Source organism: Accipiter gentilis, chromosome Z (genome assembly GCF_929443795.1).
Source record: "Accipiter gentilis chromosome Z, bAccGen1.1, whole genome shotgun sequence".
Taxonomy (NCBI): domain Eukaryota; kingdom Metazoa; phylum Chordata; class Aves; order Accipitriformes; family Accipitridae; genus Astur; species Astur gentilis.
In genome coordinates this window covers 75,465,386-75,482,261 of record NC_064919.1, presented here as the reverse complement: position 1 = coordinate 75,482,261, position 16,876 = coordinate 75,465,386, and the positions used below count along the sequence as shown (strand labels likewise).

Sequence of the window (16,876 nt, the reverse complement as noted above, 5' to 3'; positions counted from 1 at the left end):
CCACGCTGGAGCAGGGGAAGAGTGTGATCAGCCCTCGTCCTGAGGAGGTGAAGCGGCAGAAAATAACGTGTGATGACCATAAACCCCTTCCCTGTCCCCCTGTGCCGCTGGGGGGGCTTGGTGGTGAAATCCGGGAGTGTAGTTGTGCCCAGGAAGAAGGGAGGGGTGGTGGGAAGGTGTTCTGAGATTTCGTTTTATTTCTCATTACCTTGCTCTGGTTGATTTGTAATAAATTGAGTTAATTTTCCCAAACTGAGTCTGTTTTGCCCGTGATGGTAATAGTGAATGATCTCTCCTGTCCTTGTCTCGACCCGCAAGCCTTTTGTTATATTTTCTCTCCCCTGTCCAGCTGAGGATGGGGGAGTGATAGAATGGCTTCGGTGGGCACCTGGTGTTCAGCCAGGGTTAACCCATCACACTAAACAATTGATACAGTCGCACGCTTTGACTGGCGAATGACAGGAATCTGTTTTACACCGTCGAGCAAAGCAACAGATACAAATTGCATATTCGATACGACATGTTGGATTAGCTGAATAAACCAAGGAATAGCACATGGCACAAACATCAAAGCGGCAAATGCACACAACAGGTAAAACAGAAGCCGTTTTACCCATGGTGCTCCAGGTAACCAAGACCATAGATCACCGTCCCAAACATTCCATGTTTGAATGGGGACATGGGTTAGTTTCTAACAAAACAGATTCGTTATACTTATAGGAACCCTATGGGATAAGGAGAGGTGGGGGAATTGGCTTCCCTTCACCTTCATAGGTAAATCTCCAACATAACATAATTAGAAATAACATCGTGTCTGCTTCTCTTCTTCTGTGGGTACGTCTGTGTCGCTTGCTTCTTCCTGAAAGTTAAACAAGAACAACTTTGCTTCTCGGGTTAGTATGAATCTTTTCAATTTTTCCACAGGCATCTTTTGCCTCTCTCAAATGCAGGGGTTTACCCTCGGGCTTGTGCTTCACAACAGAGGTCTTCGACTCCTGAATGTTTCCGTTTTACGTGTAGCCATTCCAACAGGCATTCCCAATTTTCCACTGTCTGGGTGCTTTGTAGGAGAGCTAGCCGGGCCAGCTCATCCACTTTAGCATTCCATTGGCTCACCGGGGCATCATCTGGTTGGTGAGATGCTACCCATGCTACTGCAAATTTCCTTTGTCTGGCAATGGTAAGAACATCTTGCCATTTTTCCTTTTGCCACACAGGTATCCTATTGACCTCCCACCCGTTTTGTTCTCAGAATGGAAGCCACTCAGTGCAGTCCTTAAACACAGCATAAGAATCAGTATAGATATAGAGGAAGCAGATTGAGCCTCGTGCTGGAAGACGCTCCACACAGCAATTAGTTCTCCTACTTGTGCACTACCTATCCCTTCGGTAATGATCTGTTCCTCAGTATCTACTCGAAGTGCCACAGCTCGATATTTCCAAATTTTTCCCTCTCGCTTCGACGAGGCATCCATGAACCAGACATTTTGCAATTGTCCAGAAAACGGAGGAGCTACTTCTATTACAGGCAAAAGCTCGGAGGCGTCTCTATCTGGGTTCACCTCGTCTTGTATATTTAACACTTTGGCGGCTCCTTCTGATACGGAGAAGGTTTCACAGTAGTGTTCTGTCTGTGCATACCACTCTCGCACAGAGGCTCTCTGGGCCACCCCGTCGGGGGGTGGAGTTCCTGCCAAAACTGCTTTGATCACTTTAAATGGACCTCTGAGCACTATCGATTGTTGCCGGGTGGTCCGTTCGGCTTCTCTCAGAGCTAAACTAACTACAAATAGACCCTTTTCCCAAGTTGTAGACCTTTTTTCAGCATCTTTAAAGCTACGAGAATAAAACCCAATGGACTGAACAGGTCCCTCTGGACCCTTTTGAATGGGACCAAGGGCCTGATAGGCATTCACTTCAAATACCAACAACTGTAAAGCTTCGTCATGGACCTGAGTCCATTCCCACTGAGCTCTCTTTCCCAACAAGTCATACAGGGGTCTAGCAGTAATTGAGAGGTCAGGAATGCGTTTCCTCCAAAACACAAGCAATCCTAGTGCATGCTTGAAGTCTTTCTTTGACTCTGGCATCTGGATCTGATCGAGAGAGGAAAGGGTATCCGGTGGGATACACGTCATGTCTCCCTTCCACCAGATTCCTAAAAATTTTACCTCGCTTGAAGGGGTTTGGATTTTCTCAGGTGGAATTGTCAACCCTATACTTTCCAAATGGGTGATGATGTCGTTCGGGGTTTCTCTAACTGCTTCTACCTGCTTTCCTCCTATGAGCACATCATCTATATACTGATAGATCTTTACCTCTGCTTTTATGGGAGTTGTTTCCAACTCTCACGCTAGAGCATGGTGAGCCAGCGTGAGGGAGTGCTTGTATCCTTGGGGCAGTCATGTAAAGGTGTACTGTTGTCCTTCCCAGGTGAAGGCGAAGCAATCCTGGTCCTCAGGTTGTAAAGGGACCATAAAAAACATATCCTTAACATCGATCACTGCCATGACAGGGTGGGATTGTTCCTGAATGGCAGCAATCAATTCACCAATGTTTGGTACAGCAGCTGTTAGTGGACCTGTGTTGGCATTGAGCCTCCTGTAATCTACCGTCAATCTCCATTTGCCATTTGGTTTTCGGACTGGCCATACTGGGGAGTTGAAGGGGGAGTGAGTAGGAACTACAACCCCTTGTTTCTTTAAATCCTCCAGAACTGGCGTAATTCCTTCTCTTGCTCCTAGAGGCACTGGATAGGGTTTAACATTTGTCAGCTTGGAAGGGGGGAGGGTAGGTGCTGCTTGCAATAGACGCACCTCCAGGCTGGATGTTTCGGCTAACTGCCTAATCTGAGGGACACCAAAAGACCATGAGTTTCCCTGGGTGTCCCGCCACTGTCTACCCTTCAAAACATCTATACCTAAAAGGTTCATCTGGAAAGATCCTACGGCCACCATGGTATTGACCGGGTTTTCTTCCCCTGGCAACCATAGGGTTGCCGGAGTCATGGGCATGGATTGGGTTTTCCCAAAAGCATTTAAGACAATCAGATTTTTAGATGGGGCCGAAATCCCGCATTGTTCTGCTTTAGTCCGCCTTAGCGCAGGAATTTGTGCCCCAGTATCAATTAAAAAGGTCACCGGTCTTTTCTTTGGTCCTACAGCAATAGTAATCAGTAAATCTCCTTTTGTATTGCAGGTGAGTTGTCTAACAAACATCCACCCTCCGCCTCCCCCCTCGCCTTCAGGGGGTGGAAGATCTAGTTTCCTGCCACCTTCTCCTCCTTAGTCGACTCGTCCTCCAGGCTTATCAAGGGTGGGGCACTAGGGGTTGGTTTGGAAATGGCCTTTTGCCCTGACCAATTCTGCACAAGCTCCTCCAGTCTTTGGGTCGAGAGCCCATCCATCAAGTCCCAGGGAACACCTTTTGAACCCCTAGTTGCCATAGTCCCTGTCGACTTAGGGGCCTCTCTCTTCCAGGGGCTAATAGCCGCCCACTAAGTCGCCGTACGATCTTGTTTTCAGTCCTTTGAGACGATCCACCAACAGGGCCGTATTTTCTCTCCAAGTTAATCAATTCCTGAGCTACCTCTCCCCATGTCCCTGGCCATCGATGGTCAGGGGACATTCTCCCCTCCAGAACGGACATAGTCCTTTCTCCATTGGGGGTGTTTAGAATTCTCCCTTGCAATTGGATCCCAATTGGTCTCAGAGAGTCAGGAAGCCCCCATATCAGAATAGTCATCCTCTTTGGGTCCACAGGCAGCATTATCGGGGAGCCCTGATGGGGCTTGAGCTCCCGGTCATACATCATCCTGATACATGCCGCCTTTTGCACACTTTCTAGCAGCTGATCCACCGTATCGGTTATGGCAAGGGGATCTCCCCGTTCCATAGGGTTCAGCCCTCCAGCCCAGTACGCAGCTCTCTGAGTCAATGACCATGGGGCCCGGTGACCACCAGTTGTTAGAAACACACCTGGACCCCAATATTCTTCTGCTTCTTTCTCTGACAACAAGATTCCATCTCCTCCTGACAAAGACACTCTCCACACGTACTCCGTCTCAGATTCCTTTGCCATCCTTGAAAAACCTTTTCTCAATTTTGCTAATTCAGTTGCTGTATATGGGGCTTCTTTAGTGATAACCTGAGGATGGTCGTCGCTACTGTCCTCATACACATACTCGGTTTTAATCACTGGACGCACGTCGCGGGGGGGCTCTCTACGGTCTCTTTTGCCCTTTGCAAATCCCTCTGAGGATAGATTTGCTGTGTCCTTTTCTCCACAGGAGGCGTGTCTACCTCCGTCTCTCTCGAAAGTTGATTCTTTAATTCTCTTTTTAAAACCCTAACAAGTTTCCTTTCCTCCTCCAACAACTGTTTACTTTCTTGCAGTTGCTTCTGCAGGCTTCTGATCATGTCACTTTGACCAGACTTCTGCTTCCTCTCTTCCATCGCGGCTGCCAGACTCACTCCCAGCACTGCACAAATTATTGCTTTTCCCTTCCCTTTTTTAACCTTAGCTTCCTTCTGCAAGATTCTTATCCGATCCACCACACTCTGTGGTTGAAACCAGTGGTTTTTCACCCCGTCTTGTCCCTGGACTGAGGGGCAAGATCGGTAGTCCTCTAAAAGATCATATAGTTTCTCTATTCCTTCAACCCGTGAGGGTGCAGAATCACAAACACCAACAGTTTCCCGAGCATCCATTTTTCTCTAACACAAATTAGGGGGTCTGCGTTCTGAGAGGGTCTCTCTCAGAAGGACACACTGTACACTTACAAATCAACACAACTAGAAGGGGGTAACGTCTTGAGAGGGTCTCACAATAGTTCCGAATTCCCCCCTTCTCCCTCTCAAGAGCACAACCTTCAACGTCACACACTAACTTGAAGGAGGATTACGTCCTGAGAGGGCCACGCGTGAATATACTAGTTCCCCCTTCTCACTCTCAGGAGCCAGACTGCACATTAACCCAAAAGTTCCACAACAAAGTAGTGCAGCACTCTCATCTCTGGGGATCCTGTCCGTGACGCCAATTTAAAAATGTCCCGATCCAATACCGGGGAAGGTTGTTCAATGAACCCGAGAGCGAGATTAAGACACAAACAAGGTCAGATGCTGTACAACCTTACAAATTTTATTCTCTATAACAACCAATAACTGCGATAGAACAGAGGGAGGAAAAAGAAAAAGAGACAGACCTAAGCAAGAGAACGGAAGAGAGGTAGCAAGACTAGTTAACCACCACCACGAAGCCAGCAGCGTCCCGCTGAGTTGGTTCCAACGACAGTGATGGAGGGTCAGGTTCTTCTGCTGCTGCCAGCCAGGTGTCTTCCCTTCAGATCCAGATGTTACAGTCCTTCAGATGTTTTCCAAGTCCGGGTTTCTTCAGCCGAGAAGGGAGTACGCAGTTCTTTTTTATTGTTCCAGTCCCCTCTGTTTCTCTGAAAAGTCCACCCATTTCCACAGAACTCATTATCCTGTGTGCCGCCCCCTGTTCCTCCATGGACGCATGCCCAGGTGCTCATGGTGGTTTTCTCACCTTGCTTGTGGGCAAGCACAGCTCAGCAGGCATCATGTGGTGGCTTCTTCAGGGACATCTTGTGTGTAGTCCCCTACAAAAACAGGATGTTGAGTCAGCAAATCAACAGAGTCTCTTACAGATGTGTAGGCAAGGAGGTGCAGTTCCAGCTGGTGCTTCTGGAAATATTTGCCTGCAGCCACCTCTCATACAGGTGGGAACTGCAAATTTGCATAATGCCCTGGCCAGAGCTGCTACTCACAGATCTGGCAGCAATAAAAAGGCAAGAGACCAGGCACATCAGCAGAGCCCTGCAAGGAGGACATCCCTGTGTACACCTGCTCTCTGCCTGCTGTCGAGATGGTGCAAGTGACTCCACTCCTCCTGATACTCGGCATGGTGCTGGTGGCTCCTGGCTACTCTGCAAAAAAGGTAATGGCAGGGCTGGGATCCACGGGGCAGGGTGGGAAGGGTTGCCTACGCCTGCCACCATGCCCGCACTTGGGCTGTGCTGCAGCACCAACTCTGAGTCCCCTCTGCTCTAGTGTGTGCTGACTGGGCGCTGGATGAATGAACTGGGCTCCAACATGACCATCATGCCCGTGAATGGAAAAGGCGAATTCTGGGGCTTCTACCATACGGCCGTGAAAACCACCACGAACGAGATCCAGGTGTCACCCCTCCGGGGATCCCAGCACCGCCCGAACCAGCAGAGGCATCCCACCTTCGGCTTCACTGTCAAATGGAGCTTTTCAGGTACTTCTCCTTTCCCAGCCTCCCTGCAGTGTCCCCAGAGCTCCCCTGCCCTCCACTGTGATGTCCCCAGACCTCCCCTGCCCTCCCTGTGATGTCCCTGATGTTCTTCTGCCCTTCCCTGCAGGGTCGTTGTTGATCCCCTGCCTTCCCCTGTGGTGTCCCAAATGCTCTCCCATCCTCTGTGGTGTCCCTCATGCCCCCCATCCTTGACCCCAGAGCTCCTTGGCTGGTGTCACCTCGCAGTACCAGGGTGCAGAGGTTGTGCTGGGGGCTGAAGCCCGCTGCTGTCTGCCCATCTCCAGATGAGACCCCAAGCCCCCTGTTGCCTTCTGCCTCCTTTCCCCATCACCACTGTCCCCAGAGGGCAGGGACAGCCCAGGTCTACTGTCCCCCTGTGCTGGGGCAAGCTGCAGGGCTATGGGTTGGCACTGACTGGCTTTTTCGGTAACGTGACCACTCTCCCCTCCATCTCCTACCCCATCCCTGCAGACTCTGTCACCGTCTTCACCGGCCAGTGCTTTGTGGATGAGAAGGGAAATGAGATTTTGAAGACCATGTGGCTCCAGCGGTCACATGTGGACAACATCAAGGACGATTGGAAGGCCACCAGGTGAGCCCCCCATTCCTGCCCTGCGCAGGTCCCCTGAGCATCCCCAGAGGGGTTCGGGACTCTCCCACCCCGTGGTGCTCAGCGTCTGGCAGAGCTGCTGCCAGTGCGGGGGTGGTTGAGGATGGGGTGCTTGTGCACGGCCGCCCTGCGGGTCCCTCGGAGGTGCAAATGCTGGGGGAGGAAGCAGGGGGGCAGGGACGGGCAGGCGTTTGGCACAGCAAGGCTGCGTTTCTCACTCTTACATCTCCTCCCTTTGTGTCCCCACAGGGTCGGCACCAACGTCTTCACCCGCCTGCGCCCCCGGCAGGAGTGTAGCTGGGAGCAAGGGGATTCCCAGGCCAGTGACGACGACGACGACTCTGCATCCTGCTCCTTCTGCTCCGCCGACTGCTGCTCTCAATAAAGCTTTGCAGCAAACACTCACCCGTCTCCTGTCGTGTTGCGCCTCAGCGCCCATGTTCCCCTGTGTGTCCCCCACAGCATCTCATGCCCTCTCCGGGCTCCATCCCCGAGGCCCGGTGCCTGTCCCCCACCATGACCCCTGCCATGGCCTGGGCTCCTCCGTCGCAGCCCCAGTTTGCCCCACTGTGCTCCCTCGGGACCTCCGCCTTGCCCGGAGGAGCAGGACCCCACTCAGTCTGGCGTGGTGGCTAGTGGCCCGTCTCCCACCAGGGTGACCCTTGGCAGGAGGCCCAGCACGGGCGGCCACTGCCTGTCCGCGGGCCCCTCCACCATAAAAGGGGCCGAGCGGGCAAGGGGCAGCAGCGCAGGCAGAGCCCGGGCACCGCACACGGCCACCGCCGCTGCCGCCACGGGGAGCTTCGGCCGCTGCCTCCCGCTCACCCTGGCCCTGCTCAGCCCCTGTGCCACTGCTGGCAGGAAGGTGTCGAGGATTTCTTGGCTGGGCGAGGGCATGCGAGCAATCCAGCCGTTAGGTGGGAACGAGGCATAAGTTGACAAAGTGCAGGAGCAGACAAGGACGCTGTGCCCTTGTACGCTGGGAGAAAGGAAGATAAGAAGAGCCTGACAAGCAACTCCTGGATGCCGAAGAATGAGACAAGTAACTGCTGGACACCTCGTGAAGAAGCTTGCACAGCCAATGGAGGATAAGGTAGTGTCGCGTGAACCGGGGTATTGGACCAATTAGAGTATTGTACAAGGCGCGTGCACAAGCACATAAGGTATAGAACTGTGCTAAAAGTTGTAGTAAATGGGCTTCACTTGATCACATTGGTCTGTGCGTGATTTCCCCTGTGGATCCTCCGCAACATTTGGCGCCCGAACAGGGACCCTCAGATCAGCACTTTATCGTCTCTATGGGAATTTCTGGTGCAGCTGAACCGACGAGGAAGCGGAGGAGCCGGCCGAGAGTGTTCCTGCTGCCCCGGCAGGACGGCAGAAGCTTCAGCCACGCTGGGAAGCACGACGTGAGCTTCAGCTGAGCTGGGACGCGCCTAAGTGTGAATCTCGCCCTGAGCTGGGAAAACGAGGAGACGCGCGGAAGCTTGAATCTCGCCCTGATTAGGTGAGCGGTCGGAGAAGGAGATGGGGTTGGACAAAAGGCAGGAAGCAGTCCTAAAGCTCCTTCGTAATTTTCTCTCTGAGAGAGGACTGAAATTCGATAGTTCTGTGTTAAAGGGGTTACTTTTATGGGCCTGGGAGAAGGAACTTCTCCCGAATGTAAATGTCGCGTTTGAAGAAGCGACCTGGGATAATATAGGCAAGGCACTGTGGGACGCTGCTAACTGCAAGGGGGGTAAGGTGAAGGAGATGAAAAAATACGCAGCGCTCGGGAAAGTAATGCCAGACATGCTGGAGGCGATGAGGGCGGACCGGGAGGCAGCCGCCGCTGCCCGCGCGGCCGTGACCCCTCTGCTGCCTCCACGGCTGCCGCGTCAGCCTACCCCGCTGGAGTTGGGGGGACATTCTCTACACAGCTATCTCCACCCCCCGACATCCATTTCTGTTAACGCTGAGACGCCTGCACAGGCGCAGCCTTTGCCTATACCCAGCCAGGCCGTTGGCGCCGAAAAAATTCCCCCGTCTGTTACTCCACAAGAAAGAGGGGAATTAGGGGGGGCCGACTGTCGCCCGACAGATCCGAACCCGACAGACTCGGGGGTGACCAATGCGGATAAACAGGTTGCGGGGGTGAGGGAACCATCTCCATCGGGTAGTGCGATGGAAGAGCTCCTAAGGGAGGTGGTGAGCCAATTACAAAAACGGACAGTACGGTCGGAAGAGCTCCCAAGGGAGGTGGTGCACCAATTACAAAAAATGGCAGCACGGTCGGGAGAGCCAGAAGTGAGGGAGAAAGGATCCTCCCGAAAGGATGAACCGAGAAGGCAAGAGCATGAGGATTCTGGCCGTGTACCAGTCCCGCTCCCTCCCCCGCCTTCTCGCCACCCCCTCCGCCCCCTCCCTCCTCCCCTCCCTCTCCGCCCCCCCCTCCGCCCGTTTGCCCCGGCGCGTGTCAGCCGGCCATGGAGCGCCCGCCGCCCGCCGCGGCCGCGGCCGGACCCCGGGCAGAACCGTCCGCGCCCCCGCCCCCGCCCGTTCATCCATCCCGCCTCTCGGGACCGGAGACGGTGACACCAGCCGCGCCCGCGGTAGACGCGGAGCCGCTTGTAATAGCCGCTGCAGAAGAAAGGCAGAGACGCTGGAGGGGTGTAATAAAAGATGCCGTTACAGAAGGGACTATGCTCCAAGCATTCCCAGTTATTGCATCAAATGGACAGAAAAAATGGGAGGCGTTTGACTGGAAGGTCATTGAGAGATTAAGGAATGCTGTGAGCCAGTACGGAATCAAATCTGCGTTAACTCACCAAATACTGCACTTCATTTTTCTGCTGATACGCTGATACCTCAAGATATTAAACAGCTAGCACAGTTGGTTTTGACACCCACCCAAATGTCAGTGTTTTTCCGGCAGTGGGAGACGTTCTGTGATAGGGAACAAGCAACACCACGACAACAAACAGATCCCTTATGGGGAGTAACCACGCAGATGCTGAAGGGTACTGGACCCTTCGCATCAGGGAACGCTCAGTTACGGTGTGTCCCTGAGGTTCGTCATCTGTCACAGATCTTGGCGTATCAAGCTTTTCTTACCATACCAGACAACATGCGCAGCCGTGCTTTCACCCAGGTGAAACAGGAGTATAACGAACCTTTTGCACAGCTTATTAATAGACTGCATAGGGCAATCTATGACCACCCTGACGTGAACGAGGGCATGAAAGAAAACATGTTCAAAATACTCGCTTTTGAAAATGCTACTGGAAAGACACGCAAAGCATTGTGTAATTTGCCGAAAAATGCAGACGTCGTTGATATGATGGAATACATGGATCGATCAGTGGACTCACAGAAAGTAGCCTATGCTGCCACAGCTCTACAAGGAGCTACAAAGAAGCACAAGGCCAGTAAGACACCCTCGGTCAAGTGTTTTAACTGTGGCAAACGTGGTCACATTAGGAGCAAATGTACGGTTACTGCCAACAGTAAGTGCTGCAACAAGTGTAAGAAAGATAACCATACCACCAAGAATACAGGAAGCAGGGAAAATTCACACCGACCGTGAAGGCCCCTCACGCAACAACACAAATGCAAGGGGCTTGGGCTGCCAGCCCTCAGGCAGCCTCGCAACCACCAGATCCGCCACTGCAGGAAGCTCCGGAGTGGATGTGGAAACCGCAGTACACATCCAACATAAAGGGACCATTGGGGTTTGGACTCAGTGCATTTTTAATGGGGCGATCTTCAACAGCTCTAGGAGGAATTCTAGTAGTCCCAGGGCTTATTGATGCAGATTATTGTGGGACTGTGAAAGAATTATGATTCATGATTTAATCCCTCCTGTTTCTATTCCTAAAGGTACCAGAATAGCACAATTAGTTCCATTCAGGACGTGTGATCCGAACCCAGGTGAAGTACAACGTGGAGATGGCGGATTCAGCTCCACAGGGAAACCGCAGGTATACTTTGCCATGGACACAACAAGGGGTAACCAGAAAAGGTAGTTGTCCTGGGTTCAGCTGGGATAGAGTTAAGTTTTACAGGAACCTGGGAGGTGGGGGCACAGCCGGGGCAGCTGACCTGAACTAGCCAAGGAGCTATTCCATAGCATGTGACATCATGCTCAGTATATAAATGGGGAGCGGGCCGGGGGGTGGTCTCGGTTTTCGGTGGGGGAAGTGGCGGAGCGTCGGGTCCGGGGTGGTGAGCAGTTGCACTGTGCATCACTCTTTTTGTATACTTTTTCATTAGTACCGTTGTTGTTGTTGTAATTTTTCTTTGTGTTTGTCCCAGTAACCTGCCTTTATCTCAACCCTCGAGGTTCCAGTTTTCTTTTTCTTTTCTCTCCTCCGTCTCCTCCCCATCCCACCGGAGGGGGGTGGAGGAGTGAGCGAGCGGCTGCGTGGTCCTTTGTTACCGGCTGGGCTGAGACCACGACAGTCCTTTTTTGGCACCCAACGTGGGGCAGAAGGGTTGAGATAACGACAGATCTGGCCAGAGCGTGTTGAAACAAATTTGTCAAACGCATTTCTTGGATAAATAGATGTTAGTCACAATGTTGTTTCATTTGTTTACATGGTGGCGTTTTGTAAGCTCTTATATGCTCTATGTATTGCCTGTAGTTGCGTATCTCATCTCTGGGAGAGTGATTGGGATTATCATTTTGCTGTACTGGGCAATGTCGACTTGTGAAATGATTACATCACTGGTCATGAGGTTAAGCTGGTATCTGTACGAGGCAGCGATACCATTTCCATACTTTGGGCACCTTCTGTCAGATTTTATTGGTAATTACACCCCATCCATGGGGAAGTTAGGGGGGGATACTCCCCGCCATCCATTCGCCTCCCTTTCCTCCTTCCGACTAATTACAACAGCTTTCGAGAATTTTGAATATCCTTGGGATGCGCAAGCCAGCGTGCTGTTAGTGCTATGCCTCCTGAATATTTTTCAGGTCTTGTTTAGGGCTACAAAAAGGCTCTTTAAGAGGACCGCCCAGAGATCGGCCCCAAAGCTGGATATTCATGGGTGGCACGGCATGTGGGAGGATATGGGCAGGTATCTAGAGAACTTCTCACCTCCAGTGGCTTGGAAGTGCACTCCCAAACAACTACAGAACCCTCATGAAGTGGTAGAATATTTGAAAGACAAATGCTGTGGCTATTCCAAAGACGTACAACTCGCTGCACTGTGCTGGGCCCTGGCCAGTATCTACCAAACACTGCTTGATATTATGCAGCACCCTCAGGGGGAAAAGGGGGAAAAGATGGAAACCAGGACAACATGCACCGTGGCTACCCAAACCCTGACAACAGGCACCTTGGCTGCCCCTACCCCGACAACAAGCACCGTGGCTGCCCCTACCACGACAACAGGTACCACGACTACCCCTACCCCGGTGACAGACACTGCAGCTAAACCAGAGAACCAACCTGTGCCAGTATCAGTCGCCCCTGTACAGAAAAAGAAACGCACAAAGAAATCAGTTCGCTTAGTGAGAGATGAAGATGAACCAGGGTCATCGCGAGAACAGGAGGAAGAGCCAGAACCTGGAATAATTACCCAATCCCTATCCATGAGTGAGTTGCGTGACATGCGAACAGATTTTAGCCGCCACCCAGGTGAGCACATTGTTACCTGGCTGCTCCGATGCTGGGATAGTGGGGCTAGTAGTGTGGAATTAGAGGGTAAAGAAGCTAAGCAGTTGGGATCTGTCTAGGGAAGGGGGCATTGACAAGGCGATTGGGAGAAAAACACAAGTCCTCAGCCTCTGGAGGCGACTTCTGTTAGGTGTAAAGGAAAGGTACCCCTTCGGGGATGAAGTTACATGTCACCAAGGCAAGTGGACCACCATGGAGAGAGGGATTCAGTACCTGAGAGAATTAGCCGTGCTGGAGGTGATTTATAATGATCCAGAAAATGCGCAGTCACCCACAGATCCAGATGAGGTCCAACGCACACAACCCATGTGGCGGAAGTTTCTGCGAAGTGCACCAGCAACCTATGCCAACTCGTTGGCAGTGATGTCCTGGAGAGAAGGCTATGGACAAACGGTGGATGAATTGGCTGTCCAACTCCGGCAAGACGAGGGAAGTCTCTCTTCCTCCCTACGGGCCTGTGTCTCAGCTGTAGAGGGGTCGTCCCGAGAGTTCCAGCAATTCAAAGTAGATCTGTCCTCCTCCTCACCTGTACGGGCCCGCATCGCAGTTATTGGGAGTAAGCGTTCCTCTACCCAAGAGAGAGGAGAACGAAAGTACACACGACGGGCTAACCTGTGGTTTTACCTGCGTGACCATGGAGAGGACATGAGGAAGTGGGATGGAAAACCTACCTCAGTCTTGGATGCACGGGTACAGGAGTTGCGAGAAAAAGCAACCAGGAAAGAGAATTCTTCTTGGAAAACCGCTGCTCCAGTTTCCCGTGAGCAGTCCCCCAGACGCAGTAGTAGATGGGCTGATCTCATTTCTGATCCCCTTGAAGGGACTTCCGATTCACGTGTGCAGAAAGTGAGTAACGGATATTCTAACCAGGATTAGAGGGGCCCTGCCTCCAGCCAGGTGGAGGAGAGGGACACCCGAGTCTACTGGACAGTGTGGATTCGATGGCCTGGCACATCAGACCCACAGGAATAGAAGGCTCTAGTGGACACTGGTGCACGATGTACCCTAATGCCATCAAGTTATAAAGGGGCAGAACCCATCTGTATCTCTGGTGTGACAGGGGGATCCCAAGAGCTAACCGTATTGGAAGCTGAAATGAGTCTAACCGGGAATGAGTGGCATAAACACCCCGTTGCGACTGGCCCAGAGGCCCCGTGCATCCTTGGTATAGATTATCTCAGGAGGGGGTATTTCAAGGACCCAGAAGGGTACCGTTGGGCCTTCGGTATAGCTGCATTGGAGACGGAGGAGATTGAACAGCTGTCTACCCTGCCGGGTCTCTCCCAAGACCCTTCGGTTGTGGGGTTGCTGAAGGTTGAAGAACAACAGGTGCCAACTGCTACCACGACGGTGCACCGGCGGCAATATCGCACCAACCGAGACTCCCTGATCCCCATCCATCAGCTGATTTGCCAATTGGAGAGCCAAGGAGTGATCAGCAAGACTCACTCACTCTTTAGTAGTCCCATAAGGCCCGTGCGGAAATCCAATGGGGAATGGAGACTAACAGTAGATTATCGTGGGCTGAATGAAGTCACGCCACCGCTGAGCGCTGCTGTGCCAGATATGTTAGAGCTTCAATATGAACTGGAATCAAAGGCAGCTAAGTGGTATGCCACAATTGACATTGCTAATGCATTTTTCTCCATTCCTTTGGCAGCGGAGTGCAGGCCTCAGTTTGCTTTCACTTGGAGGGGCGTCCAGTACACCTGGAATCGACTGCCCCAGGGGTGGAAACACAGCCCCACCATTTGCCATGGACTGATCCAGGCTGCACTAGAAAAAAGGTGAAGCTCCAGAGCACCTGCAATATATTGATGACATCATCGTATGGGGCAACATGGCAGAAGAAGTTTTTGAGAAGGGGAAGAAAATAATCCTAATCCTTTTGAAGGCTGGTTTTGCCATAAAAGAAAGTAAGGTCAAGGGACCTGCGCAGGAGATCCAGTTCTTAGGAGTAAAATGGCAAGATGGGCGTCGTCAGATCCCTGCTGACGTGATCAACAAAATAGCAGCTATGTCCTCACCGACTAATAAAAAGGAAACACAGGCTTTCTTAGGTGTTGTGGGGTTTTGGAGAATGCATATTCCAAATTACAGTCAAATTGTAAGCCCTCTCTACCAAGTTACTCAGCAGAAGAACGATTTTAAATGGGGGCCTGAGCAACGACAAGCCTTTGAACAGATTAAGCAGGAGATTGTTCACGCAGTAGCTCTTGGGCCAGTCCGGACAGGACAAGATATTAAAAATATGCTCTACACTGCAGCTGGGGAGAATGGCCCCAGCTGGAGCCTTTGGCAGAAAGCACCTGGGGAGACCCGAGGCCGACCTCTGGGGTTTTGGAGTCGGGGATATCGAGGATCCGAGGCTCGCTATACTCCAACTGAAAAAGAGATCTTGGCAGCATATGAAGGAGTTCGAGCCGCCTCAGAAGTGGTTGGTACTGAGACACAGCTCCTCTTAGCACCCCGACTGCCAGTGCTGGGCTGGATGTTCAGAGGGAGGGTCTCCTCTACACATCACGCTACCGACGTCACGTGGAGTAAGTGGGCCGCACTGATCACACAGCGGGCTCGCATAGGAAACCCCAGTCGCCCAGGAATGTTAGAAGTGATCACGGACTGGCCAGAAGGCAAAGATTTTGGAATGTCGCCAGAGGAGGAGGTGACACGGGCTGAAGAGGCCCCGCTGTATAATAAACTGCCAGAAAATGAGAGGCAATATGCCCTGTTCACTGAAGGGTCCTGTCGCATTGTGGGAAAACATCGGAGGTGGAAGGCTGCTGTATGGAGTCCTACACGACTAGTCGCAGAAACTGCTGAAGGAGAAGGTGAACCGAGTCAGTTTGCAGAGGTGAAAGCCATCCAGCTAGCGTTAGACATTGCTGAAAGAGAAAAGTGGCCAGTGCTCTATCTCTATACTGACTCATGGATGGTGGCAAATGCCCTATGGGGGTGGCTACAGCAATGGAAGAAGGGCAATTGGCAGCGCAGAGGTAAACCCATCTGGGCTGCCGCACTGTGGCAAGATATCACTGTTCGGATAGAGAAGCTAGTGGTAAAAGTACGTCACGTAGATGCTCATGTACCCAAGAGTCGAGCCACTGAAGAACATCAAAACAACCAGCAGGCGGATCAGGCCGCCAAGATTGAAGTGTCTCAGGTGCACCCGGACTGGCAACGTAGGAGCGAGCTATTTATGGCTCAGTGGGCCCACGATACCTCAGGCCATCAGGGAAGAGATGCAACATATAGATGGGCTCGAGATCGAGGGGTGGACTTGACCATGGACACTATCGCACAGGTCATCCATGAATGTGAAACATGTGCTGCAATTAAGCAAGCCAAGCGGCAAAACCCCCTGTCACATGGAGGGCGATGGCTGAAATATAAACAGTGGGAGGCCTGGCAGATTGACTATATCACACTCCCACAAACACGCCAAGGCAAGTGCCATGTGCTTACAATGGTGGAAGCAACCACTGGACGGCTGGAAACATACCCTCTGTCCCATGCCACCGCCCAGAACACTATCCTGGGCCTTGAAGAGAAAATTTTATGGCAACACGGCACCCCAGAAAGAATCGAGTCGGACAACGGGACTCGCTTCTGAAACAACCTCGTAGACACCTGGGCCAAAGAACATGGCATTGAGTGGGTATATCACATCCCTTATCACGCACCGGCCTCTGGAAAAATTGAACGCTACAATGGACTGCTGAAAACTACATTGAGAGCGATGGGGGGTGGAACTTTCAAGCATTGGGATACACATTTAACAAAAGCCACCTGGTTAGTTAATACTAGAGGATCCACCAATCGGGCTGGCCCCGCCCAACCAAGAGTTCCACATACTGTAGAAGGGGATAAAGTCCCTGTAGTGCGCATGAGGAGTATGTTAGGAAAGACAGTCTGGGTTTGTCCTCCCTCAAGCAGAGGCAAACCCATTCAAGGGGTTGTTTTTGCTCAAGGACCTGGGTACACCTGGTGGGTGATGCAGAAGGATGGGGAAGTTCGATGTGTACCTCAGGGAGATTTGATTTTGGGAGAGAATAGCCAGTGAATTGGGCTGTGTGATATTTAACTGCTAAATAACCTGCCAATGCATGTCATTGTATCTATAGTGTCTGTATGCCATATCAAGGGTATTATTGTGAGAATTATCTAAATGACTACAGGATGGACTTTTGAAACTGAGCCAAGTACAACAGCGATAGAACTTGAACTGGCACCCAGCAATTTCCTCAAGATCAACATCCTCGACCTGCAGACCAAGGGCATGAGTTGCACCAAATGTACTAGCCACAAG

General features: G+C 51.8%; 4 protein-coding genes across 6 annotated transcripts in view; 1 reads left to right on the top strand and 3 right to left on the bottom strand.

Annotated features, from left to right (window-relative positions):
• NADK2 (NAD kinase 2, mitochondrial) overlaps positions 1 to 16,876 on the bottom strand; it is a 367,514-nt gene that overhangs the window by 248,254 nt on the left and 102,384 nt on the right. The gene's annotated exons all lie outside the window — the stretch shown is intronic.
• The window catches only part of LOC126036567 (arginine-glutamic acid dipeptide repeats protein-like), a 178,969-nt gene that overhangs the window by 150,802 nt on the left and 11,291 nt on the right, over positions 1 to 16,876 (bottom strand). The window lies entirely within an intron of this gene.
• LOC126036549 (uncharacterized) lies at positions 3,260 to 5,241 on the bottom strand. The gene is given in 3 exon segments (XM_049796483.1): positions 3,260 to 3,432; positions 3,435 to 4,220; positions 4,223 to 5,241. Coding segments are annotated over 3 exon segments (1,446 nt in total). The 5' UTR covers positions 4,710 to 5,241.
• Positions 5,592 to 7,292, top strand: LOC126036570 (avidin-like). Its single transcript, XM_049796510.1, has 4 exons — positions 5,592 to 5,955; positions 6,069 to 6,279; positions 6,769 to 6,889; positions 7,157 to 7,292. The coding sequence occupies exons 1-4, from the start codon at positions 5,884 to 5,886 to the stop codon at positions 7,290 to 7,292; spliced, it is 540 nt and encodes a 179-aa protein (XP_049652467.1). The 5' UTR covers positions 5,592 to 5,883.